The sequence below is a fragment of the Panthera onca genome, chromosome C2 (genome assembly GCF_046562875.1).
Source record: "Panthera onca isolate mPanOnc1 chromosome C2, mPanOnc1 haplotype 2, whole genome shotgun sequence".
Classification (NCBI taxonomy): Eukaryota; Metazoa; Chordata; class Mammalia; order Carnivora; family Felidae; genus Panthera; species Panthera onca.
In genome coordinates, this window is record NC_138347.1 from 90,394,977 (window position 1) to 90,422,798 (window position 27,822).

General features: G+C 35.6%; 1 protein-coding gene and 1 long non-coding RNA gene across 2 annotated transcripts in view; one reads left to right on the top strand and one right to left on the bottom strand.

The window, feature by feature from the left end:
• Positions 1 to 27,822, top strand: part of LOC132683386 (uncharacterized) — a 587,323-nt gene that overhangs the window by 480,564 nt on the left and 78,937 nt on the right. The window lies entirely within an intron of this gene.
• Positions 27,339 to 27,762, bottom strand: LOC132684276 (PDZ domain-containing protein 11). Its single transcript, XM_078452624.2, is given in 3 exon segments — positions 27,339 to 27,421; positions 27,424 to 27,660; positions 27,663 to 27,762. Coding segments are annotated over 3 exon segments (420 nt in total).

Here is a 27,822-nt window from a genome sequence, read left to right on the forward strand (position 1 = left end):
TGTGACGGGCACCTCTGTATGCAATGCTGATTTTTCTGGCACTTGTAGATAAAATTCTGTAGTGAATTCCTTAACTCATCACACACATTCTGTAACCAGCAACAGCATCTGGATTAGTCATTTTGTGTGTTTTGGAGACAGAAAGTTTTGTATGTGGGATCATCACCATCCCAAATGTTAACAAAATAAAAGAGAACAAAATGTAAAGTTGAACTGCAGTTTAAATTAAAATCGTGTTGTCTAGGTTGATATTATTTTTCTGGGCAGATGGTAAAGGCCTAGTCTTATAGAGAGTCCTGTCTTCTTCTCTGCGCAACTATTCCTTATAACCCAGTACTGCAATGCCACACACTGTATGGTTAGATCATCTATTTCATATTTTCTTTGTGAGAGAAATATACCTTTCTCTTGGGAGATCATCAACCAGTCAAAATTGTCAACCCAATCAATACTGTGTGTGGAAAAGTCTGTCTTATCCCAGTGTTTATTCAGCATCTAAAATATGCAAGAAACCATGCTATTTTATTTCATTTAACCTCATGAGATAATCTTCACTACTACTAGTACTATTATTATAACTACTTAACATTTTAAAAATGAAATCAGTCAATGAAAGCTTAGAGAAGTTATTATTGGGGTATTTGGGGTCACAGGGTCACAAAACTAGATGTGGAAAAGTCAGAATTATGTTTTCAGTACATTATACATATTAGGATGAGCAAATGTCATTATTCTCTGATCCCCAACCTGGCTGGTCTGGACATATACTTGAGTGCTAGCGGTATTTCAAATACCGTAAAGTACTCTCTGAATCCTTTCTTATAAGCCAACTATTATAAGAATTTGGTAGACAAAGTCCTATGCAAAATAGGCTCCTACTACACATAGTATGTTTTTTAAAATATTATTTTTTTAACTTTTTTTAACATTTATTTTTGACAGAGAGCATGAGCAGGGGAGGGGCAGAGAGAGAGGGAGACACAGAATCCGATGCAGGGTCCAGGCTCTGAGCTGTCAGCACAGAGCCTGATGCGGGGCTCAAACTCACAAACTGTGAGATCATGACCTGAGCAGAAGTCAGACACTTAACCCACTGAGCCACCCAGGCACCTCTGCACATAGTATTTTATAATTTTTCCCCACATAAAAATTATTTGGATTTTTTTCCTCATGTTATTAGATGCTGCATTTTCTCATGTTATTAGATGCTTTCATCCTAAGGATGCAAGACGATTATTAAATCCCTATGGTTGTATCTGAGTTTGATGTGTTATGTTACATAATTACATATTTAAAAATACTGGTCACTTAAAATTATATAAAGGCTATAAAAGTGTAAGCATTTTGATGCACAGTTCCGAAGTCTGCTCTAGAAATTTTGTATCAGTTTACTTTTATGCCAATAATTTTTAAGAGGCTTGTTTTCTGAGTTTTGCAGAAACAGGTATTAATTATAAAGGAATAGAGCTTTGTGATTCAGATTTATTTTATTAGCCCATTGTTTGGAGTAATAGAAATGTTCTGTATCTCATTTGCGATCATGGTAACTTTCATCAGAGCTCATCAAATGTAGACCTGAAAGGGTGCATTTTGCTGTATGCTAGCTATAGCTCACGAAAGTAAGTTAAAATTAAGCACACATCTTTAAAATCTCACTCAAGATATATATGTATAATGGGTCAGGTGGAAGATTTCTTCCAGGTAGTCCTCATTCTGGAACTTATTGGGGGGGGGGAAGCCACCACCTCAGGTACTGCAGAGTAATAGTGAATACAGTGAATTACTAAACTTTCATGGGTTACTTCTATTCACGTTTCATTAGCTCAAGAAAATAAGATGGTTACTCATAATTTTAAGGAGATTGGAAACTATAGTTCTACCCAGAAATAGAACCAGAATGTTTATTTATTTTTTTAAAGCTTATTTATTTGAGAGAGAGAGAAAGAGAGAGAGAGAGAGAGAGAGAGAGAGAGAGAGAGAGACAACACAAGCAAGGGAGGGAGGGAGAGAGAGAGAGAGAGAGAGAAAAAGAGAATCCTAAGCACGTTCCATGCTTAGCACAGACCCCTATGCTGGGCTTGATCTCACAAACAAGGAGATCACAACCTGAGTCCAAATCAAGAGTTGGATGCTTAGCAGACTGGGCCACCCAGGTGCCCCAGAACTAGAATATTTTAAACAGATCTAATGATGACTATATTTTCTCATATTTTCCAATAAAATAAGAAACATTTAACTTCACCAAAGATTATAAACTTTGGGTTTATCTTACTTAAACTTTGAGTTTATTTACCTAAAAGTTAAAAATATGTATTTCTGATCTTTGAGTTTTACCTTATCTATAAATATATAATGTCCTATAGATTGTCTATGCAGTTTAATAAAATATTTTCTTAATTATCTTTGATATTTTCCTAATATGGGTTAAAACAAAAGCTCTAGAAGAATTTTCTTAATGAATATATCACCAATATTAGAATAGTGACTGGCACATATTAGCCACCCAAGAAATATTTGTTGAATGAGTAGTGTCAGTAACTCTAGTTATTTTTAGAAGATAATGAAATACTTCCTGTTTTAGTCAGGAAGAAATGGTGGCATAGCTTATGAGTCTCATTACAATATTAATCAATCTAGGAAGCCAGAACAATGCTTCAAACAGATAAAACGTAACCAAAATGGAAAACAAGTTAATTTTTTTCACAAAGAGTTGTTTATTCTTCTATGTTAGGATGGAGTAGGAAATGTAGGAATGACTAGCAATCATTTTAAAGATGACTTCATATTTAGTACTTATTTGAGAACAAATCTAAGTTTTTAGAGATGATTATAGACAGCTACAAGCTTTGTCACAGCAAAGATGCTGTTATAAAGTGAGTATTTTAAATGAGGACACATACAAAACCAAACCACAGGAGTAAACCATTTTGTTTATCTTACGCATTTGATATTCTGAAATTACCAGTTGAGGGCTGAGTAGTGTGTGTATTCACTCTTAGATGACTTGAAATCTTCAAGATGAGGTCCTGGCTATGGAGCATGGCATGCTTCTTGCATTTTACATTCTGTCAGGTGACAGAAAGATAAGTTTTATGACAGAGTTTGTTTCCTTTTTAATGAAATTGCAGTGTCTAAACTTAGTGTATGCAACTGAAGCATGATATACCACTTATAAAAGGTCAGTTTCCTTGTATGTTATAATGCCACAGAGCTTTAGATTTATTTTCTTTAAGTAAATTGTTCGTGAGCAACAAAAGATGTGTTTGATGTTTAAGATTCTCACTTACTGAATTGCAAAGTGAGTTCTCTGAAGGATTTATTTTATTTTTCATGTATGGTAGCCATCATATTTCAACATCTCTGATGTCTCCATTTATTTTTGTAATATAATTGCATATCTAATAAACATGATAAGATTGTATCCTAGCAAAAGCATTAAGATTCACAGCCTGCAGAAAAGAATAATACAGTGTTAAAAATCAAAGGCAAGACCTTATGCCTTGAACAAACCATCCAGATAAAACCGAGGCTATTTTATTCCAGATAATAAATAACCCAATGCCTTCATTAACCTTTATTCTTTTATATTAGCAGTCTTGGCACCATGGCTCTGAGCTGAGCCCAGCAGGCTGTCCACGAAGTGACATTTTAGAGATTGGCAAAGCAATGCACTTTGTGTCAAAGTACACCATCTTGAGTTTTTGTCCTTCACAGCGGGAGAAAGCCTCTCTGGATCCTTTTGTCCTTTTGAGTGCATGTACACATAGACATATGAATATAAGAATTTTTCCTGTCCATATGAAAAACAGATTATTCACCTTTCGTACTTAAGACAGAAAACCAGGTATCTGAAGTGATTGAAAGGATCTTAAAACAAATTCAGCAAAAGACAGAACTTAACAATAAACATGATTGTTTCATACTTTCTTTTTTTTTTAATTATTTTTAATGTTTATTTATTTTTGAGAGGGGTAGAGAGAGAGAGAGAAAGAGAAAGAGAGAGAGAGCATGATCAAGGAAGGGGTAGGGAGAGGGAGACACAGAATCTGAAGCATGCTCCAGGCTCTGAGCTGTCAGCACAGAGCCTGATGCGGGGCTCAAACTCACGAAATGCAAGATCATGACCCAAGCCAAAGTCAGATACTCATCCGACTGAGCCACTCAGGCCCCCCTTATACTTTCTTAAAGATGCATTTCATTAAAGGTACACTAAGTATTTAAATAGAACACTTTCTGCTCTGTCATTTGTTCTAATAATGTAAATAATTATTATTTTTTTTTTTTTAATTTTTTTTTTATTTTTGGGACAGAGAGAGACAGAGCATGAACGGGGGAGGGGCAGAGAGAGAGGGAGACACAGAATCGGAAAGAGGCTCCAGGCTCCGAGCTGTCAGCCCAGAGCCTGACGCGGGGCTCGAACTCACGGACCGTGAGATCGTGACCTGGCTGAAGTCGGACGCTTAACCGACTGCGCCACCCAGGCGCCCCAATGTAAATAATTATTTACAGAAAATAGATACAAGATGTGGCAGTCACAAAACAGATGAATGGAGTAGTATGCAGTATTTGGAAGTGACAAAGACGTGCACATGGCAACGTGGCTGGATCTTAATAATATGTAACTGAATGAAAAAGGGAAGAGAGATTTATACATATAACAAAACATCATACAACTTAATTAAAAAGCATCTATTTAAGACAGCAATACATATATTTTAGAAACAATATATGTGAAACACTTTACAATTATTGTAAAGGTTGAAAGTGTGTAATGGGAAAGCAGAATGCAGATAAAGATAAATGGGAATCGATAGATAGACGAAACAACAGAAGGACCTGTGTGGACCAGTGATGATGATGGGCTTTATTGAAAAATTATAATTAACATATACATCTTCCCGTGAGGTTTAAAAATAAATTCCACTGTGAATTGACCCTGAAAATTATTTGAGACTTTTTTTTCCTTTTTTCCATTTTCTAAAACACATGGTGTATTAATCAATGAAAAAAACATCAAATAGATAGACTTGTGTGCAGGACCAAGCGTGGGTAAAATTATAAAATAGGAAAATATTATTTCTTAGGTCATCTCTGAGTTTTTTTCTTCACTTCTATGACTTTATTATCAGACAATTCTGCTTCTCCTTCCAGATATCATAATTTAGTAAACTCTTTACTTCAGGATTGTTGAGACATACACACAATCTTCTGAGGAATAACTGGGATACAAGAATATGGGGAACAAGAGAAGCAAATAATCACATTTACTTAGTACCTAATACCCTCTACTGTACTATTCACTATGTATTTTGATTTTACATATTTTGAACGTCTTTTCTGTACAAGGGAATTGCTCTATAAATACCACAGTGAACAACACAAAGTCCATGTCAATTTGGAGTTTATTTCTTTGGGGAGACCAACAATACACAAACAAATTTATAGCACTGTGTAGTAGTAAATGCTGTGAAGAAAAAAAATAGAGAGAAGTGATGCATAGTGGCAGGAAAGCTATAATTATACACAAATAAAGGAGAGACTCTCTGAGAAGATGACACTGAATAGAGCCCTGAATGACACAGGAGTCCTAAAGCCATCCGATTATTAATGGAATTGAGGTTCAAACATGGCTCTGTATTATAAAAAACATATAGTAAGGTTCGGTTTTCTGACCATAAACTTAGGTATACAAATAATTGTTTCATCTAATTCATAAAACTCTATTTTGAGCTGATATTTCAAATGATGGCAGAAAACAACTTAATAAATACAAGGATAATGGCGATTTCTGTTTTAAACTAAGTCGATGAAATATTGTAATCACTCTAACATCCCTTCTTTCTCCATAGGATTTAACAGAGCAATAGTTGTGGTGAAGTGGGAGTTGGGGAGGAGGGGACTTATGTGGCATTATAGTTTCAAGTGAGTTAAATAAAAGGGTAGTCTCACACTTGTTCCATATTGGCATTCACTACAGTGGATATAAATCTGTCTGGGCCATTGCATTGTCATCCTTCACAATGGCCTTCTTGTTCTGTCCTCCTCCCTGATCTCTGCCTTATGGTTCAAGCGCCTTCTGCTGCCTTGTCCCCTTGTCAAAGTCACCGAACACTCTCATTCTTTTTCTCATTCACTTGTATTTTATGATCTTCTCAGAGGCAGGAAATGCTAGGCCGGGCTGTCTTTCAGGCCTGGTTCAGACCCTTGGCATCTGAACATCCATCTCTGCTCTATATTATGCGAGGTGAAGGGAATTTCTTCAAGTTTTCTCCTTCTCGGGATCCCCAGTGGAAAAGTGGAAGTGTCTCCCCTAATTTTGTATTTGAGCATTCTTTTTGGTATTCTATTATTATTCAATGCCTATTGGCTCCAAGATCTTTATTAGTGACAGATGAGATGGTACGTGTGGGACTTTGTACATTCCTGGGAAGCCATTGTTCAAAGAAGAAATTTGTCTTTCTTACTCATAAGGAGATAAATCATAATATTATGTAGAGTGTTGAAAAGAAAGGTTTTAAAAGGTTGAAAATATATGCCAAAAGGAAACCAGGAAAAGAAATATTACCTAGTAAGATGGAAATAATAGATGAACGAAAAATGAATGCAAATTAATGATACCACTTACAAAATGTAGAAATTAAGAAGAAAAATGAACATGCATATTCTCACATTTACCCAAGGAATATAATTGTATATTTTGTGATTTAAGATCATTAATATTATCTTTAAACATAAATCAAAGCCACTCGCTATGTCTTAACTGAAAATAAAGTGCTTTACTTTAATATAAAACAATTGTGTCCTAATTCCATGTTTGCTATAATTGATAGACAATACTATATGTCTACTTCACCTCTTGCTCATAACATGATTTTTAAATAGGCATAAATAATGTTCGGTTCTTCAGATCAGCGAGAGCAGTAATCTTGCCTCTAGCATTAATTAATTGGCGGCTTGTAAAGTTGAGAGGCACAATTTCATTTATGTAAATATTCTGTTTCAATTACTCTGGGTTATAGATGAATTGTGAATAGCTTAGTTATATGAAAAAATCAAGATGCACTTTAATTAGTACATTTAGGTCTATCTGTGTAGGGATAAAAAGAATCTGAAAGGCATTTCATGTTTTGTATTCACTTTGAATTCAAAATTTATTTTTTAAAATGTTATTGCTATTGTCAATGCTCACAAAGATTTTATTGTTAAAAAGTAACGAATTCTATTATAAAGCTTTTAAAATATAACTAAATCCCTTATTTTATATGTATGTATTTTTCCCAATCATTTATGAATGTGTTCTCTCCTTCAGCCAACATATAAATTTGTGGCGTCAGGCATGATTTCTATGGAACAAGACATACTAATAATAATATCTGATATTTACTGAATGCTTACTATGACCCAGGATTTTTTTCCTAAGCACTTTGTATGTGTTAACTTATTTAATCTTAAACACAATGGTGTGAAATATTTACTACTACAATTACTCTCATTTAGCAGATGAGAAGACTGAGGCTAGGAGAAGTTAAGGTTATTATCCAGGTCATATAACTAGTAAGAAGTGGATCCAGGATTCAAATACAGGTTCCTAGCTCCGGACCACAAGACTATGCTGTTAAATACTACAAAGAAACTAATTATTATAGAATTACAACACCAATAGCAGCTTCCGTTTAGGTGACAAACACAGTGCTAGAGGTTTTATATAGATTATTATCTCTTCAATAATTTACTAGGCCTTGGCCTCTTGACTTAAAGCCAGTTGACCATAAAGGTGCATATCTATTTCTGGACCTTATTATTTCTACTAATATACCTGTCAGTATTTACACCAATATCACCTTTAATGCTTACAGCAACTTTATAATAAGACCTAAAGTCAGGTAGTGTAAGTCTTCCCACATTTCTCCTTTTGTTTTTATGTTTGTTCTGGCTATTCTAGATCCTATGCATTTCCATTTAAATTTAGAAATCAACTTTTTAATTTTTGAAATAAAGCAAAGATTACTGAGATTTTTTGGTTATATTTTTTAAAAAAATCTAATGTTTATTTGTTTTTGAGAGAGAGACACAGTGTGAGCGGGGGAGGGGCAGAGACAGAGGGAGACAGAGAATCCAAAGCAGGCTCCAGGTTCCTAGCTGTCAGCACAGAGCCCGATGTGGGGCTCAAACTCATGAACTACAAGATTATGACCTGAGCTGAAGCTGGATACTTAGCTGACTGAGCCACCCAGGTGCCCCAAGTTTACTGAGTTTTTTAAATTAGGTTGCTTGTTTTCTTATTGTTGAGTTTTAAATGTCCTTTGTTTATTTTGGATAGCTCATTTATATCACATGCATTCTTTGCAAACAATTTCTTCCAGCCTATGTTTTGTTTTCTCATTCTCTTGATGAAGTCTAGCTTATCAATTATTTCTTTCATGGATGATGTCTTTGGTGTTATATCTAAGAAAATGTCACTACACGTAAGGTCATCTAGATTTTCTCCTATGTTATTTTCTAGTAGTTTTAAAGTTATGCATTTTACATTTAGGTCTATAATCCAATTCAAGGTAATTTTTGTTAAGGATATAAGGTCTATGTCTAGATTCATTATTTTGTAAGTGGATGTTCAGATGTTTTAGCACTATTTGTTGAAAAGACTATCTTTGCTTCATTATATTGCCTTTGATTCTTGGTCAAAGATCAGTTGACTGTATTTATGGGAATCTACTTTTGGACTCTCTATTCTGTTCTATTGATCTTCTTATCTATTCTTTTCCCCATTCTACATTGTCTTGATCCCTGTAGTCATATATTTAGTCTTGAAGTCAAGTAGTTCCAGTCTTATAAATTTGTGTTCTCCTCTTTCAATATTTTTTTGGGTATTTTGGGTCTCATGCCTATCCACATAAATTTTAGAACCAGTTTGTCAATACCAATAAAATAATTTGCTGAAACTTTAACTGTGATTTCATTGAAACTATAGATCAAATTGGGAAGAACTGACATCTTGACAATATTGAGTCTTCTGATTCATGAACATGGAATATCTCTTCATTTTTTAATTAATTGATTTCACTCATCAGAGTTTTATGGTTCTTGTCAAATAAGTCTTTTACATAATTTGTTAGATTATTACTGCATTAGATTTATACATAAGTATTTCATTGGGGGGGCACTAGCATAAATGGTGTTGTGGTTTTAATTTCAAATTTTACTTGTTCATTGTTGGTATATAGGAAAACAATTGACTTTTGTGTACCAACTTTGAATTCTACCCCCTTGACATAATTCCTTATTAGAAGTTTTGTTGGTCAATTTTTTAGGATTTTCTGCATAGATGGTTATGTCATCTGTGAACAAAGACAGTTCTATTTTTCCTTCTCAGTCCATATACTTTTTGTTTCCTTTTCTTTTCTTATTATATTAACTAGTATTTTCAGTACCGTATTGAAGGTACTGCTTTTTCTGCATCTGTTAATGTGATCAAGTGATTTTTTTTTTCCTTTTTAGCCTGTTGTAATGGATTATTTTAATTGATTTTTGTGTATTGAATCAGGCTTGCATACCTGGGATAAATCCCACTTGGTCTTGGTGTATAATTTGTTTCATACTTTTTAAAAACTTGATTTGCTACTATTTTGCTGAAAATTTTTGCATCTATGTTCATAAGAGATATTGGTCAGAGTTTCCTTCTTTTATAATGGCTTTGTCTTGTTTTGATATTTGGGTAATCCTGGCCTTATAGAATGAGTTAGAAAAAATTCCTTGCTTCTATTCTCTGTAAAAGATTATAGAAAACAGGTATAATTTCTTTCTTAAATATTTGGTAGAATTCACCAGTGAACTCTTCTGGATTTGATGCTTCTTGTTTTAGAAGATTATTAATTATGGGCTGAATTTCTTTAATAGACATAGGCCTATTCAAAATGTCTTTTCTTCTGTACATTTTGGAAACTTGTATCATTCGAGGAGTTGGTCCATTCCAACTAGATTACCAAATTTGTGGGTATAGAATTATTCATAAGATTCTTTTATTATCTTTTTAATATCCATATGATCTACTGTGATTTCTCTTTCCTTCATTTCTGATGTTAGTAATTTGTGTGTCCTCTCTCCCTCTTTATTATTTCTTTCTCTTACTCCTCCTCCTCCTCCCCCCTTTTCCCCCCTCCCTTTCCCCCTTCCCCTCCTCATCCTCCTCCTTCTCTTCACCTTTCTCTTGTTAACCTGGCTAGAGTTAGTTTTATTGATTTTCACCATGGATTTCCTGTTTTGAATTTCTTTGATTTATGCATTAATTCTTATTACTTCTTTTCTTCTGGTTATTTGGGATTTGTTTTCCTCTTTCTAGTTTCCGTAGGTAGAGGCTTAGATTATTGATTTTAGATCTTTTTAAAATATGTACTCAATGCTATAAATTTCCCTCTAAGTACTGCTTTCACTACATCCTACAAATTTTGATAAATTGTGTTTTTATTTTTATTTAGTTCAAAATATTTAATTTCCCATGATATTTCTTCTTTGACCTATATATTATTTAGAAGTATGTTATTTAATCTCCACATATTTTGGAATTTTCAAGTGAACTTTCCATATGGTCTAAGAGCAGACATTGCATAATATCTATTTTTTAAACTTGTTCAGGTGTATTTTATGACGCAGAATGTGATTTTTCTGGGGCAATGTTACATGTGAGCTTGAGAAGAATGTGTACTTTGCTGTTACTGAATGAAGTTGTCTATGGATGTCCAATATATCCAATTGATTGATGATATTGTTCAGTTAAACTGTGTTCTTAGTGATTTTCTGCCTGCTGAATCTATTTCTGATAGAGGAGTGTTGAAGTCTCTGACTATGTTTGTTGATTCATCTATTCTTCCTTGTAGTTCTATCAGCTTTTGACTCACATAGTTTGACACCCTGTTTTTTTGTGTACATATTGTAAAAAATTATGTCTTCTTGTAGAACTGACTTTTTTATCACTATGTAATGCCCTTCTTTATCTCTGATAAGTTTCCTTGCTTTGAATTGTGTTCTGAAATTAATAGTCACTCCTGATTTTAAAATTAGTGTTAATATTGTATATTTTTCTCCATCTTTTTCCTTGTAATCTATATATGTCTTTATATGTAAAGGGAATTTCTTGTAGACACTATATAATTGGGTTTTATTTTTGATAATCTCTTCCTTTAATTGGCGCATTTAGGTTAGTAGGATTTATTTTTTTTTAATTTTTTTATCGTTTTTATTTATTTTTGAGACAGAGAGAGACAGAGCATGAACGGGGAGGGGCAGAGAGAGAGGGAGACACAGAATCGGAAGCAGGCCCCAGGCTCTGAGCCATCAGCACAGAGCCCTACACGGGGCTCGAACTCACGGACCATGAGATCGTGACAGAGAATTCTGGGTTCTTAGATTTTTTTCTCACTTAACACTAAGTATTTCACTCTCACTCTCTTCTTTCTTGCATGATTTCTGAGGAAAAGTTGGATGTAAATTTTTTGTTCCTTTATAGGTAAGGTGAAGTTTTTTTTATTCTGTCTTCTTTCAAGATTTTTTTTAATCTTTGATTTTCTGTACTTTGAAGATATACTTAGTTGGAGATTTTTTTTTTCTGTGGTTTTTTTTTTTTTTTTGCATTTATTTTGTTAAGAGCCTCTGAGCTTCTTGGATCTGTAGTTTGTGTCTGACATTAATTTGAGAAAATTCTCAGTCACTGATGCTTCAAATATTTCATCTATTCCTTTGTTTCTTTTTTTGATATTCCCATTATATATATGTTACACTTTTTGTAGTTGTCTCATGGTCCTTTGATACTCTGTTCTTATTTTTCTTCAGTTTTTGTTCTCTTTCCTTTTCAGCTTTTGAAATTTCTATTGATATATCCTCAAGCATATAGATTATTTTCTCAGCTGTGTTCAGTCTACTAATAAGGCCATCCAAAGCATTCCTCTTTTCTTTTCTTTTCTCTTTTCTTTTCTTTTCTTTTTTCTTTTCTTTTCTTTTCTCGTCTCTTCTTTTCAAGAGAGAGGGTGCAAGTGAGTGACGAAGTGAGAGAGAGAGAGAGAGAGAAGGAGGGAGAGAGGGAGAGAGGGAGAGAAGGAGAGAGAAGCAGGTCTCACCCAAAGCAGGGCTCATGTTTTTGCCCAAAGTGGGGCTCGTGCTCACCTGAAACAGGGCTGGAGCTCACTCAATGTGGGACTCAAGCTCATGAACCCTGAGATGATGACCTGAACTGAAGTCAGATGCTTAATGACTGAGCCACCAGGTGCCCAAAGCATTCTTCATTTCTACTATAGTTTTTTATATTCTCTACCATTTGTTTTTGATTCTTTCCTAGGTTTTTCATCTCTCTGCTTACATTGCCCATCTGTTCTTTCATGATATCTAATTTATCCATCAGAGCCCTTAGCATATTAATCATAATTGTTTTAAATTCCTAGTTTGATAATTCCAAAATTCTTTTCTTGTCTGGTTCAGATTCTTGCCCTGCCCCTCTCCCCCCACCTTCTCTTTCTCTTTTTTCTCCTTTCCTTCTTGCTTTGATTTCATCTTACACTTTTTTTTTTTTTTTTTTTTTTTTTTTTTTTTGATAGCTGGGCATGATGTACTAGGCAAAAGAAACTGCTGTAAATAAGGCCTTTAGTGATGTGGTGAGTGTTCAGGGAGAGAAAGCATTCTATTATCCCATGATTATGTTTCAGTTTTTTAGGGAGCTTATGCCTCTGGAATTTAAACCTCAGAGAGTTTCTTGGTTCTTTTGTCCCCCTCCTAAATGGGTCAGGTGCCTAGAGTGGCCAGGAATTGGCGTTTTCCCTTTGTGCAGGTCATGATAATACCCTAGCAGGTGAGGCTTTGTTTAACTAGTTTTTCCGCATGCAGGGCTTATTAAGAAGTGTGTGCTGACATATTTTGAAAATGTTGCTGTTTTTTTTTTTTTTTCCCTCTGCCAGAAGTATGAGGGTTTTTTCTTTTATATATACTGTGGTCAAGCTCCTGGTAATTCTTACAGTATTGTGAGGACCGCCTATGACTCCATCCTTTTGGATTTTCTGTCAGATTTGTCCTAATTGAGCCTCCAAAAATTCATCAATTACGGTTTAGGTTTCTCTACCCTGGCACTGGTTCCTGTGGCGGTTCCCCCTTGCCAGTCTCTTCTCCGGTAAGCCACGCCTCCCTGTGTTCTCCTGTCTGGCTCTTTGATCTTGGGGAGAGCAGTTTGCTCTGCGTCATCTCTTCTCTTTATAGACGCAGGAAGACTTATTAATTTTTCAGTGTGTTCAGCTTTTTACTTGTTAGTATGGAGTGGTGACTGTCAAGCTCCTCTTGTGAGGCATCAGAAACCAGAAGTTTCTGTTTAGTTTTTTTGAAGATACTGCCAAACAGTTTTAGAGTAGCTGTACCACTTCCCTTCCCACTAACATTGTATAAGCAATCCAGGTTTTCTGCATCCTCGCTATTGTTGATTGCTCTAGAGTTTATGGTTTACATATTAACACATCAAAGTCTACCTTCAGAAGATATGATATTGCATGTATAATGTAAGCACCTTTCACAGTATGCTTCTACTTCTCTCCACCAGCTTTTGTACTGCTGTCATACATTCTACTTCTACATGTATGATAAACCCCAAACACATTGTTTTTGTTTTTGTCTTTAAACAATTGATCATGCTTAAGGGGATATAAATAATTATGTCTTTATATAGACCCATAAAATAACTAGTTTTAATACTTTTCATGTTTTGATTTAGACCCAGGTCCCCGTATGCAATTATTTTCTTTCTACTTAAAGGACTATATCTATAATTTCTTATAGTGTATGCCTGCCAATGATGAATTCTTTCAGCATTTGAATATCTTAAAAACCCTTTTTTTGACTTGATTTTTGACAGATTTTGTTTTGCTGGGTAACAAATTCTATGTTAAAAATTGGTCGTTTTTATATTTTGGGAGAAGAAGGTTGTTTCTTTCGGTATTTAGATGATGTTACTCTCTTGTAAGTTGTATTCTTTTGAGAAGAGATCTGGTGCCATTCTTATTTAGTGCTTCTGTGTGTAATCTGCCTTCCCCTTCTGGCTGCTTGTACATTTTTTTTTTCTCTTTACAATCAGTTCAAAGCAGTTTGATTCCTATATGCCTGTGTATAGTTTTCTTCATGTTTTTGTTGTTGTTGAGTTTCATTGTGTTTTGGGGGGAATTTCTGGGTGTATAGTTTTTAACAAAGTTGGAAAATTTTTAGTTATTATATTTGTAGATGTATCTTCTGTCTCTTTTTCCTCTCCTTCAGGGACTTTAATTACATATATAGTTTGCTACCCAGGTTGTCCCACAGTTCATCAGTATTGTGTTCATTTTTTCCCCCAAATTTTATCATCTGTCTCAATTCTGAGTCCGTTTCAATTAACTAAGTTTTTCCTTTTAATGGGCCATATTTCCCTGCTTCTTTGCATACCTGACAATTTTAGATATAATGAAAGACTTTGTGAAGTTTTTTGTGTGCAGAGTATTTTTATATTTCTAAAAATATTCTTGAGCTTTATTCTGGAATGTAGTGTTGTTCATTGGAATCAGTTTGATCCTTTCAGGTGTTGATTTTATGCTTTGTGGCTGTAACCAGAGCAGCATTTAGTCATTTCAATTTTCCTAAAACTGAGGCAAGACACCTCTTAGTATTCTAATTCAGGATTGGCAAACTACAGCTTGAGTTATAGGGTCTGTTTTTGTAAATAAAGTTTTGAAACACAATCACGTCTATTCATTTATCTGTTTTCTCTAGCTGTTTTTGTGCTACAATGGCAAAAAGGAGTAGTTATAATAAAGACTATGTGACCCACAGAGACTGGCTCTTTAAGAAAAATTATGCCAATTACTACCCTAATAGATGCCTCCTGACTTATAAAGTTTCCACTCTATCTCTTGGGAATAAGTATTATCTAGACTCACAGTTGTTCTTCTGGCCTCTGTGATACTCAGTATTGAACTGAATTCTGGAGGGAGGCCCTCTGCATCTCTAGGCTTCTCTCTCTGCACAGCTCTCTCCTGTACAGGATTTTGTCATATAAATCCTGGCCACCATGGCTTCTTGGGAAGCCCACTTCTGTCTATTCAACTCAAGATGACCATGGGGGCTCTGGTAGGTCTTCCCCTCCCAATTCTGTGGCATATAATCTTTCTCCAGGCAGAAAGCTGGGGCAATCATAGAGATCATATCTCCATCTCTTGGGGATCCCCTCCTTTGTTGAGTGATGTTTAACATTCTGAGAGCCATTGATTTATGTAGTTTGCCTTCTCTCCCCTCCGCTGTTGTTGCAAATGAAGGAAGTACTTCGGTTCCTGCTATTTGATCTTACCTAAGTGGAAGCGCAAGAATTAATTTCTTTTTCTCTAATAAAAGAATCAATGTGAAAGTCAGATAATAACATTTAATAATTTGGATAGACAAGAGGGTGCTTGTATGCAAGTAGTCTTTGCTGGTTTCATTAAATGTAAGAATATTTGACTCTGATGCTAGCATTGATGATTTTATATAAGCAAAATTGTTTCACATGTGCAATTTTAACAATAATGGAACCATCTTTAAGATATATTCCAAAATACATCATCATTATGTTGTTTTAATAAATGTTTTGGGGGTTTTGTTGTTATTGTTTTTGCTTGTTCTTTACTATCCTTGTCCCCTCCATTGGGAACACACCTGTATTTGAGCAAATTATTTTTCTTCTTAAAAGAAGGGAGAAAACACAATGGGAAAGTGTCTCACTAAGAGACTACTAGAAAGGACTTGTACGATTTGAACTTGCATTAGGTGACTTGCAGAAGATTTGGGAAGCAAAGTTTACTCTAGATTAAATATTTTCGGGAAGTTGAGGCAATTTTATAAGTATCTAATAAATATTATCTTTAAGGCAGGAGGAATAAATTAGGGCTAACGATATAATTAGTAAGGAAGCAGCAGTCACTCCTATTAGTCAGGATTAGGATGTTGGTGTTTTTTGTGGCTTAGACAGTGATTATATTATCTGTGTTCAGGCATGATTATGAAATGATTTTGTTTTTGTCTTAATTCATCAGTATCATGGAGTAACCTTGTCTGATGTTGATGTTCTATGAAAGTGTTTATGTTCAACAGAAGAAAACCAAGCCCTAGCCGTCAGTGCCAGGCTAGCTCCCAGATGTGTTTTTCTCTTTCTTGTGGTGTTATGATGAGAAAGACCACGTGATAGAGTGACAAGAACTCTGCCCTGGTATTCATAAGACTTAGGTTAACATCATCCTTCTATCATCTGTGGTCCTAGGATATGTAAGCTAAAATTGCTAGGGTTTAGTATTTAATATACCTCAGGTAAAATTTCTGTCTCTAATTCTTCATAAAATCAGAGGATTGGATTTGATGGTTTCTAAAGTGATTACCATTTCTTACATTCTACAAATGAGAATTTTGCTTAAAGCTAACAGGATGTTGAATAAAATGAAACCATTGAGGAGTTTTACTTTTTTTAGATATAAATTTTATAGTAAGAATAAGTAGCCTCTATGCTGTGTTTCCATCTTCCTGAATCTCTAGGAATAAGTCCATGAGTTAAGCTGCCTCTTATTTCATCCTCCCCAACAATGCCAATTATATTTCATTGAATGACTCTGAAAATAATAAGAATCATTTATTTCCTTTTAATAAGAAAGGTGTCATATAATAAATAATCATCTTCATTCCCTTCCCTTACAATCTCAAATCAATATGTTTTATGGGGAATTTTTTCTTTAGTATTTTATGGTCGTGTTTATAAATAAAACAGAAATGATCAGAATTTTATAATTATATTTATTACTATGATCCATATTTTTGTCTTTCTCTTCTGTGTAACTACTTGTTCTGATCGTTTCTCACATTTAGCAATGAATCTTTTTTAAATGTTTTATGCCCAGGTAATCTAAAAGGAGAGCAGGTATTTGGTTAGTTGGTCTGTTTTTGCCTTGGCTTTCCCACAAAAGTTCTACTCTGTTTAAAGTCATTGGATATCTCTTATCTCTTTCCTAACTGATATTTTTCTATATTATGGTGTAAAATATTTTTAAAAGCCAACATGTCTTTATGTGTGTCAGAGTCTTCTTTGCGTGATCCTCTAAATACCTAGCCCGAGTTGCTAAGTCAGATTATGTTTCCTTTGCCATAAATGGCTCAATCAGGGTAGAGCAAAGTGTTACCTGTCTGTCTGGTGTGGGATCTTTTCCAAGTTGACAGATGGCTCTGCTTCATCTGTCTGATCCTGGGAAATTTCCTAGGAGAATCATAGATGAATGTTCATAGATACAGTGAGGGGTTGGCCTGTTAAGTAACCAGTGAGAATCTGCTTCAATTTATCTCTTTTCCTTTAACTTATAAAAATTATCAAAAAAGGGATAATATGATCCACATAAAGTTCTTTGATGAAAGAAACAGATGGGCATGTGATAACTTGGCAACAAATACACAAATATATTGGAGAATGAAATGTAAAGTTTAATGTGTGATTTTATTAAGCGCAAATATTTTCATATTTTTCTGGACTGCTGGTTTAACTGACCTCTTTTCTAGAACAGGTTAGCAATGAAACATAGAAGGTCGATACAGGATGTGGTGGCATTTATCCTTTGGAATTTATGATCTGCTACCCTTCTGCATTGTGTTTAGCCTCAAGTGTATTATTAGCTCAACTGTGATCTCAGCATTATAGGGAATCAAAGTTGCACATGATAGTCCCTTCAGAGAGCTAAAAATATAGCTGGAGAGATAAGATGTTAAACATAAAAAATTATAAAAACCAAGAATTGCCTAAAAGGAAACAATCACAGTGGGCAATGTCACATTCACAATAATATATGCATTTTCTGAGATCATCCCCACTTGATAAAAGTTTATTCTCTTCTTAAAGTGATATATTATGTGTAGAATTCAATGTCTATGTCTTTGCAGAGCTTTCTATAAAAATCAGGGATAAAAATCTGAATATGTGCCTGGCTTCTCCATTTTAGAGCATGGTTACACACATATGCACATGCAGAAAGCCATAGTTACAGAAGAACATATTCCTATAGAAATGATTTCATAGAGAAGGTGAAATTTGAAGTACATTTTAAATTATGATGATTGAAGGAGGAAGGAAAGGACATAGGGCATTTGAGGAAGAAGAAATATACAAATGAAGGTTTGGAAATAGGAGATTTTGTCTTGAATATGGAGGATGATGGAAAGACTGGCCTGGAAGGAGCAAGGGTACATAGGGGAGAAACAAGAAATAAAATTACATAACTGAAACAGTGTTAGTCTTTGGAGGGTCTTCAAAGCTGAGGTTTAATTTTATGAGATAAATACTACATTATCATTGCTATTCCATGGTCAAAATATTTTTACCATGAGGGAAATAAATTTCCTCATCTGCCAGAGGAAATGTGGATTGAATGAATTTATATATAAAAGCTGAGATCTGACATAGTAGAGTAGGCACAAGACAAAATTTTGAATTTCAGTATTTTAGTGTATCATGAGAAATTTACTCCAAGTCTCAACAGTCTTTTCTGTGAAAAAATGGGTTATGATAACAATAGGACCTTCTTCTGGTGCAATGTCCAAATAAAAGGATTCATATTAAAATACCTTATCAAGTAATAACATTTTTTCTGCATTAGTTATTTACCTTTCAGTTAAAAACATTAAAAATCTTGGCATGAATTGATAAAAGTCTGGACAGTGATGGGGACATGAAAACGAAATGCTTGGTTCTAAAGAAACTTTGTTTTCATGGTACATAATTTCTAGTTTCTTTCCAGTTCTTTCATGGTTTTGCTCCAGTAGAGCTCCCAGCCACACAGTAGCTCAGGATCCACGGTCATCAAAGTCCATCAGTCCAAAGCTATGCCAGTCTCTTTAACTGCAGTTTGGTAGGACTACCAATTGAAAAGAGAGAGAAAAGCATCAAAACTAGCTTTTTTCTTATTTAGAATTCCAGAAGAATAATGCTGCTATTGGGGAAAAAAAAGTGTGTTGTAGGACGGAGAAGCAGTTTGTGTGGTGAAAATGGGGGAGTTCAATTTTGAATAGGATGTGCTCCGTTTCAGACACATTGATAGTTGCTGGTGGGTCATCTAAGTGAAGATGATCTGCAGTTCATTTCACACAAATTGCTTTTTGTGAAACAGGGTGGGCTGGCCATGCACAGATTTTGAAGGCAGAGGAAGAAGAATACATTGAAGGCAAGAAAGGATGTTGAGAGGGACACCTGGGTGGCTCAGTCGGTTGAGTGTCAGACTTTGACTCAGGTCATGATCTCACAGCTCGTGGGTTCAAGCCCTGAGTGGGGCTCTGTGCTGACAGCTCAGAGCCTGGAGCCTGCTTTGGATTCTGTGTCTCTCTCTCTGCCCCTCCCCTGCTGGCGCTCTGTCTCTGTCTCAAAAATAAACATTAAAAAATTTAAATAAGAATTACTCACAAAAGAACAAATATTATATGACTCTCAAAAATAAACATTAAAAAATTAAGAAGGGATGTTGAGAATGGCAAAACCAGTAACAAAACAAGAGCTGGAACATTTTTTATTTACTTTTGGGGGAGCCCAAGTGGGGGAGAAGAAGGGACAGAGGATTCAAAGCAGACTCTGCACTGACAGGCTGGCAGCATCTAGCCCAACATGGGGCTCGAACTTGTGAACCGCGAAACCATTACCTGAACCAAAGTCAGAGGCTCAACACACTGAGCCACCCAGGTACCCCAATAGGAAATGGAATCTTAAATAATTTTTTTAAGTTTATTTATTTTGAGAGAGACAGAGACAGTGTGAGTAGGGGAGGGGCAGAGAGAGAGAGAGAGAGAGACAGAGAGAGAGAGACAGAGAGAGAGAGAATCCCAAACAGGGTCCACACTCCTAGCCCCGAGCCCAATGCAGGGGTTGAACTCATGAAATCAGGAGATCGTAACCTGAGCTGAAACCAAGAATCAGATGCTTAACTGACTGAGCCACCCAGGTGGCCCTTAAATAAAATTTTAAAAAGAGGAAGTGGTCAGTGGAGTGAGGTAACAGTTCAAGAAAGTTGAGGACAGAGTATATTCAGTTAGAAATATTTTTTATTTGGTTGGAAAGAAAGAGTTTCATTACAGGAGAGGATTGGGGGTTTAAGACTCACAAATAAGTTTGAGAAAAGCCAAATGGATACCACTAGAATGGATCAAATACAGGAAAATTGGCCCAGGAATCTGAAGAAAGAGGACAATCTGTGTGTCCAGGAGGGGAGCCTCTTATTAAAGTGTATGTGTGCCAGATATATTGTGAGGGGAGGGTAGTAATATTTGAAGGTCTCAGGAAAAGCGAACTTGGCTGCTTGATGAACTGGGAGAGAAAATAGGTGGTTCAGGAGTTGAGTGCCAGGTTGCAGGGTATAAAGTCAAACGCTCTGATTCTCAGCAGAGAGAGGGCCCTGTCCCCTTAAAGGAAACATGTTAGTATCTCAGAATCAGTTTTTTTCCAGATTCCTATAGCCCCCAGAGTTTCTATAATATGTCTGAAAATGGTGTGCACTCCAATAGAAAAACCATATAGTTTTAAAAAATTCTAACGGGAAAAAAATGTGTCTATGAAGCATACAGAGGCATAAAAAATAAAATGTGAGATCAAGTAAATGAACAGATATCAACATGGAAAGTTTTGTTGCAGAAAGGCAATGTGAAATAGCAAAAGAGTTCTGAGATTAGGAAGACCTGGACTGCATTCTGGCTATACTGTTTGGATAATCTTCCAAAGTCCATTTATTTCTTCAGCCCTAAAGGAGATATTGGTGCAGGCCTTTATAACAAGAGTTTTCTGGGGATATTATAAAACAATGCATGTGAAAATGGTTTATAAATGCTAAATCACTGTACAAATTGTTAGAATGTTTATTACTTTGATGGTTGTTACCTAAGTGGTAGTAGGTGAAAGATTTGACTCAAATCTGAAGGCCTTGGCATTTTAAAAAGTAATTTACCTGAAAAAGACAAGAATAGGAATGACAATTAGAATTCAAATGAAGAGATTTGGGGAAGACATAAGAATTATTGGTCACAATTATTTGCGAGCAAGCCACCACCAACTTATCTTCCCTGCCACTGAGCAGAAAGAAGAGAGCTCATATTCACTTGAAAAGATTATGGTCTATAATATTTTCAGGGAAGAGCCTAATTTGCATTACAACATGCAACTAGAGATAGAAAGAGAATCAAGACATAATAATATGTATGTGTTCTTTTACATGTATTACTATATTTGATATATTAAAATACTGTGAGGTAAAACTATTATTATCCCCATTCTATACATAAAGAAACTGAGGGCAAAAATATTAAAAAATGATCCCAGTTTGTCACACATATAGTCTGTGAGAGTTGCCTAATTCCAGTCTAGTTTTCTTAGCGGGGGAAAAAAAGCCTGTGCTCTTTCCAATATTCCTTTGGAGACTTAACTTTTAGTTTAAAATTGGGTTTATGTGTATTTCACGTTTTTATTTTGTAACTGAACTAAAAAGGGCTGCTTTTTGGTGAGGTGGATGAAAGCTCACAGTAGCCCTTGCTCTTGGAGGAGACACGTACCCTTCCCTTATTTCTTTCATTTGAGAAAATGCCGTAAGCTACGGTTTCAGTCACTGAAATGCTACTGCAATTTGAATACTTGACATTTATGCTTCTTTCTTTTTCCTTCTTTCTCTCTCCCTTTCCTTCTCTCCCTTCCTTCCTTCCTCCCTCCCTCCTTCCTTCCTTCCTCCCTTCCTTCCTTCCTTCCTTTCTTTCCTTTCTTTCCTTTCTTTCCTTTCTTTCCCTCTCTCTCCCCTCCTCCCTTCTCTCCTTCCTTCCCTGAATCTACTCTTTGGGAATCTGTACTGTTACGCCTCAGTGTCGTAACTACTTTCTCCTTCCTGCTAACCTGATTGGCATTGCATATCCCAGCTACTCTCTGGGTATTATGAAGTTGTATGTGAAATCTCTACCTCACTGCAGTATGTACAGGCAAGACTGCTCTCTCCTGCAGATGTGTGGCGTAAGTTGTGGTTTTTTGGTGCATTGTAAGCATGTTGAAGCAGCAGCAGCTAAATAAACAAACAAATAACTTTCTAGACTCAATGGGGTACAGCTAAGTTTCTATAATACCTCTCTGCTTTAAGTTGTTATCCTTTAGTGGCGTCTGGGCGGCTCCCTTGGTTGAACCTCCCACTCTTGATTTTCACTGGGGTCATGATCTCGAGGTTCCTGGGATGGAGTCTTGTGTTGGGCTGTGTGCTGACAGCGTGGAGCCTGCTTGAGATTCTCTCTGCCTGCCCTCTTTCTGCCCCTTCCCTGGTCTCTCTCTCTCTCTCTCAAAAATAAAATACATAAACCTTAAGTTGTTATCTCTCAAATGTGTGTTTAATTTAATTTTGGATTTATCTAAATACATGAGATTTTCCTATGCTCGAGATATCCTGATAATTTGCTACAGGTGGTCAGTATATAACTCTCTTTCTCCTTAAATGGTTCTTGACTGAATAAGCTGAATATGCTAATTGGGTCCTCTTGGGCTCTAGAAGTAATAGTTAATAAGAATAGCAGCAGGATTTTTCTCTTCTATCTCTACATTTGATAAAAATATTTTGATATTTTAAAACAATATTCCTAAATCAAGACAAAAAATTCATTTAAACTTTTCAGAATTGTTAACATTTGGAAAAGATTCTAAGGAAAAATATGCAAATGATCTCCTTTCAATATCCAAACTTCCTAGACTGAAATAAGAGAGTTGAATGAAAAGACAATACTGGGATATAGCATAATATATACTAAAATATATCATTTCAGGGGGTGCCTGGGTGGCTCAGTTGGTTAAGCAACTGACTTCGTCTCAGGTCATGATCTTACGGTTTTTGAGTTTGAGCCCCATGTCAGGCTCTGTGTTGACAGCTCAGATCCTGGAGCCTCCTTTGGATTCTATGTCTCCCTCTCTCTCTCTCTGCCCCTCCCCCATTCATGCTCGGTCTCTCTCTCTCTCTCAAATAAATAAACATTAAAATTTAAAATAAAATATATCATTTTAGAAGCCAAATGCATTGTGTAGACAGATTTCATAAGTACTTATTCAACAGAATAATAATTCTACGTCTTATTTAAATTTTTTGGTAAAGAATTCAGCTAACATGAAAATATTTCTTTTGTAATTTTTTTTTTAACATTTTACTTATTTTTGAGACAGGGAGAGACAGAGCATGAACAGGGGAGGGTCAGAGAGAGGGAGACACAGAATCTGAAACAGGCTCCAGGCTCTGAGCTGTCAGCACAGAGCCCGACGCGGGGCTCGAATTCACGGACCGCGAGATCATGACCTGAGCCGAAGTCAGCCGCTTAACCGACTGAGCCACCCAGGCGCCCCTGAGCCACCAAACATGAAAATATTTCAAAATATTTTTAGTTCTAATAAAAGAAATCCTGTTTTATGCAAGATTTTAGATATGTTTATGTCATCACCAATATTCTTAAATATTTTTGTTTTATTTTAAGTTTATTTATTCTGAGAATGAGAGGGAGAGGCAGAGAGAGGAAAGAGAGAATCCCAAGCAGGCTCTTCACTGTCAGCACAGAACCCAATGCAGGGCTCAAGCTCATGAACCACGAGATCATGACTTGAGCTGAAGAGTTGGGTGTTTAACCAACTGAGCCACCCAGGTACCCCTTAAATAGTTTCATTATATATTTGCTTCGTATTTACTTGATAACAGATCTACCAGGAATTTTCATAATTGAGTTTTTCTTACAAAATACACTTTTAATCTGTGCTAACTCAGAAATAAATGAATGAGTGACAGAGCACTATGCCTTTGCAGGTAGGAAGCAATATTGTTAATTTTGCCCAAAGGAACAGTTGACCATGCCAGGAATGGCTAAATAATTAAAAGGGAAAGATAGAGAATGCACACACCTGTTGTGAGTGATTTGCCAAGTGAGTTTTATTATCAAAAGCTCTTTTCTTGGAGTTAACAAAAGAAACTGGTTGTTTTTGAAGATAAGATCTGGATAAATGGTCAAAAGACGAAATATAACAACAATATATAGTTTTATAGATATGCTAGAATGATTTTTAGGTTCAAGTAATATAAAGCTTCTCTGATTCCTCCCCTCATTTTAGGAAAAAAAAAATCCTATTTTCAATTTTTTCACATAGTCATATCAATCAAATTAGCCACCCAAATATTAATTGATTATCTACTGAGGATTTGATAGTTCGTCCAAGATGATATAAACCTAAAAAGAACTATAAAGGCTGAAGGGATTAAGGACTCCTTCAAATGCTCTCTACTACTAACTTCTACTAATTCATTTTTTTACTGATAGGCTGTGATAATAATAATAATAATAATAGTAATTCAAAAAATAAAATAAAAGCTTATTTTTCATTTACTTGCTTTACTACATATTTATATGTGAAATACAGATTGTATATAATATATACACATAATGTTTGTATACATGGTATGTGTTACATACTAATATTATTTAGACATACACATGTAATTCTAAATAATATCGCTAACTGTAAAAAAAACTGTACACAGTGTTTTGTTGTGGTTGTGGTTATTGATTTGCAGTAAAATCTCTGATGAGAGAAATAGAACCCTAGCATAAAAAGAGGGGCCACATAGGGGCTTTTCTTTCTCCTTGTTGGGTCATCTACTCGAACTATGCTTCTTCTCCTGCCTTTAACTATTATAAACAGTATTGAAAAGCAAATATATATTTTGCATAACATTTCTTAAAGGACATTTTTGGTTAATCAATATTAAAAATGACTGAAGATAATTTGAATGAAGCTTAAAAGCTTTTAGGTTATTTAGCATTGAAAGTGTATCCCTTCTAATTCATTTCAAAAAAGAAAAAGAAGGATACCAGGTCTGTGTTCTGAAAAGAATCATTATTCAAATAGACTAAAACATAGTTATTCACCTGAAATTCTAATTTTTCACTTTATGCAAAGCCAGCTATTAAATCTGTCCAACCCATTTTGGAAAAATAAGATCATATTAAACATTATTGAATTTAATTGCCCCTACCCACTGCACACAGATAGCTAACGGATTTAATTAGAACTATGGCTCTTGATTGCAGGATAAGGGAAGCAAACTAATATTTATTGCATATGTGTTGTTTGCAAGGCACTCACACCTATTTTCCATCTCCTCAAAACAACTTCACCAAGTACATATTATTTTACCCATAAGAAGAAAACATCTGAGATTCAGAAAGATAGAGTGCATGATTTGCCTAATATCATGAAGCTATTAAAAAGTAAACCTATTATCAAATATATGTGTGCCTTGCTATAAAGCCTAACTCCTTGTGGAACACACTACCTCATTCCTAATGTAGTTAATAATGTACCATCTTAAAATCTAACTTTTTGTACATGCTGACATCTCAAGTGGGCTATAAGATCCTAAATGATTTGGAGCCTGGGATTCCAAAGGTGTGAACTTTAAAATTTGGAGTGTCAATTTAATTCTGTCAGTTACTGGCAAGTAGGAAAAATCTATAGATCTCATTTTACTGATACATAAAATGGGATTATGACATTACCCTGATAAATTTGTATTAGTGAATATGACTATTTAAGTTCATATGTAACAGATATTTACTGCCAGTACAGATGAATTCCTTTCTTATTTCTTATACGTATTTTATTTTATTCTTATTTTTCACTGGGTCTATCATGTACAAAGAATCTATAAAGATAAATCAAAATTATTAAGCATATATCATGTAGTAGATACTTTTGTGAACATTATCTCTTATTAATATCTCATCACAATCCTCTGAGATGTTAACCTGCCCCAGGGTTTATTCTGCTTATCTTCTAAAAATCTGTATTTTCCATGGGCGTTTGATCTTTCCTATGGTCTCACAGCTTTAAATATACTTCTAGATAATTTCTGTGAGTTCCAGACTCCATGTATTCAGCTACGTACTTGAAATTGCCATTTGAATGCCTAATCGATATATCAAAAATATATCTGACCTAGAACTCTTCATTTTTGGTTCTGTAACCTAATCCTACCCAGCCTTTGTCAACTTCAGTAAATTATACCTCCATTCAACTACTTGTTCAGGCAAAAACCTCAGAGTCATCATGATTCCTTCCTATTACTCATGATCTGACACATCCTACCCAACAACAAAATTTGCCTATGGGCAAAATTTATACTTCATTTATCCACTTCTGTTATCATTGGAATTGATCATCTTGGATCTCTTTGACCTTTCTGACAGGTCTGTTCCTTCTAATTGCACACTTGTAACCCTTTGGCTCTACATAAGAGCCAGAAGGATCTTTTTGAAGACATAAAGTACATGATCTCTGATGGCTTCCCATTGCCAGGAGAAAAATCCAGACTTCTTACCTTGCCCTACCAATTTCTAGCTGATGTGATTTCTGCCCAGTTTTCCCCCTTGTTATATTTCAGCCATACTATTTTTCAGGGAATTTCTTGAATAGACAAGCTCATTTCTGCCTTCAAAGTTTAATGTTTGCTACTATTTTTAACTTGAACACTTTCCAGCAGTTCTTTCCAGCTCTTCACAGAACAAAGTTTCTTCTTACACTGCAGATATCAAACCCATGTTATCTCTTTAGTGAGTCCTTTCTTCATGAGATCATCAAATGTGTGGTTTATGTGAGATCATTTCTAATAGTTTCCTGTTTTATCTCATTCATAACACTTACTGCTCCTGGGTTATCCATTTTTCACTTGTGTGTGTGTGTGTGTGTGTGTGTGTGTGTGTGTGTGTATGTGTGTGTGTGTGTATTTGAGTTTAAAATAATATATAGTTTATGAAAGCAAAGATCTTTTATTTCTTTTTTTTCTCTCAGCATTGCCTTTTACTTTTTGGAGAAAAGGATAGGAGGAAGAGGGAGGAACAGTCCCAGGTTGTTGCCAGAGTGTATGAGACTGGTGTACAAGGATGAGATGAGATGGCCAGGTAGATGAGATGGCCCCCAAAATTCTTTTCTCTATTAATCTCTATACTCGAGTGAAAATGATATGACATATGCATAATTGTCTAGCACAGGGTATTCAATAAATGTCAGTTACCTTTTCTAGCAGGGTTCTCCATAGGCTATACCTAGATATCATCATTCTTCCTCTTTCAGGGAATGAAGATCACCTAGAAAACTAGGAAACAAAAAGTACAGTTCAGTTTGGGTAATGCAGTTGGCTACCTGGCTTGGTGCAGGGCTTTACTGTGTCCCCATCCTCCCCACTCCACTCTGCCAGGGTGGGGCCAGGAATAGAGTTTCTCCAGAGACTTCCCTGAGGCCTAATCAGCTTGTCCTAGAAGATTCCATGTGGAGGGCTATGGGCTGCAATTCTCTGGTGCACAGTCCTCTCTTTTCAGTGATGATAATTGTATGGTTACCGATTTCACGGGCTGTTTTCAGGATCTCAACATTGTGCTCAATGTCTTGGAAATCCACATAATTCACAGCTATGATTTGGTCCCTCTCCTGAAGTCTTGCTTGATGTGCATCAGAGTCAGGAATCACCTTGGAGATAAATATCCCTTGTTGTGAGGCCCTTCCTCCTTGGATATTAAATGCCAACTGAGCTCCAGGGGGCTTCTTCAGTGTGACAGTTCCAGGCAGAAACTGGGTCCTGAGTGATGCACCCTCTAATGAGGAGGAATCCATGCTTGGGGATACTTGTAGGCAGGCAGGAAAACCACAGGGTAGTCATAATAAGGAATCCAGCTGTCCATCTCCAGTAATGCCCCACAAGCCTCAGGCACCTCGGGGTCCTCAGGCTCTGCTCTCACTGC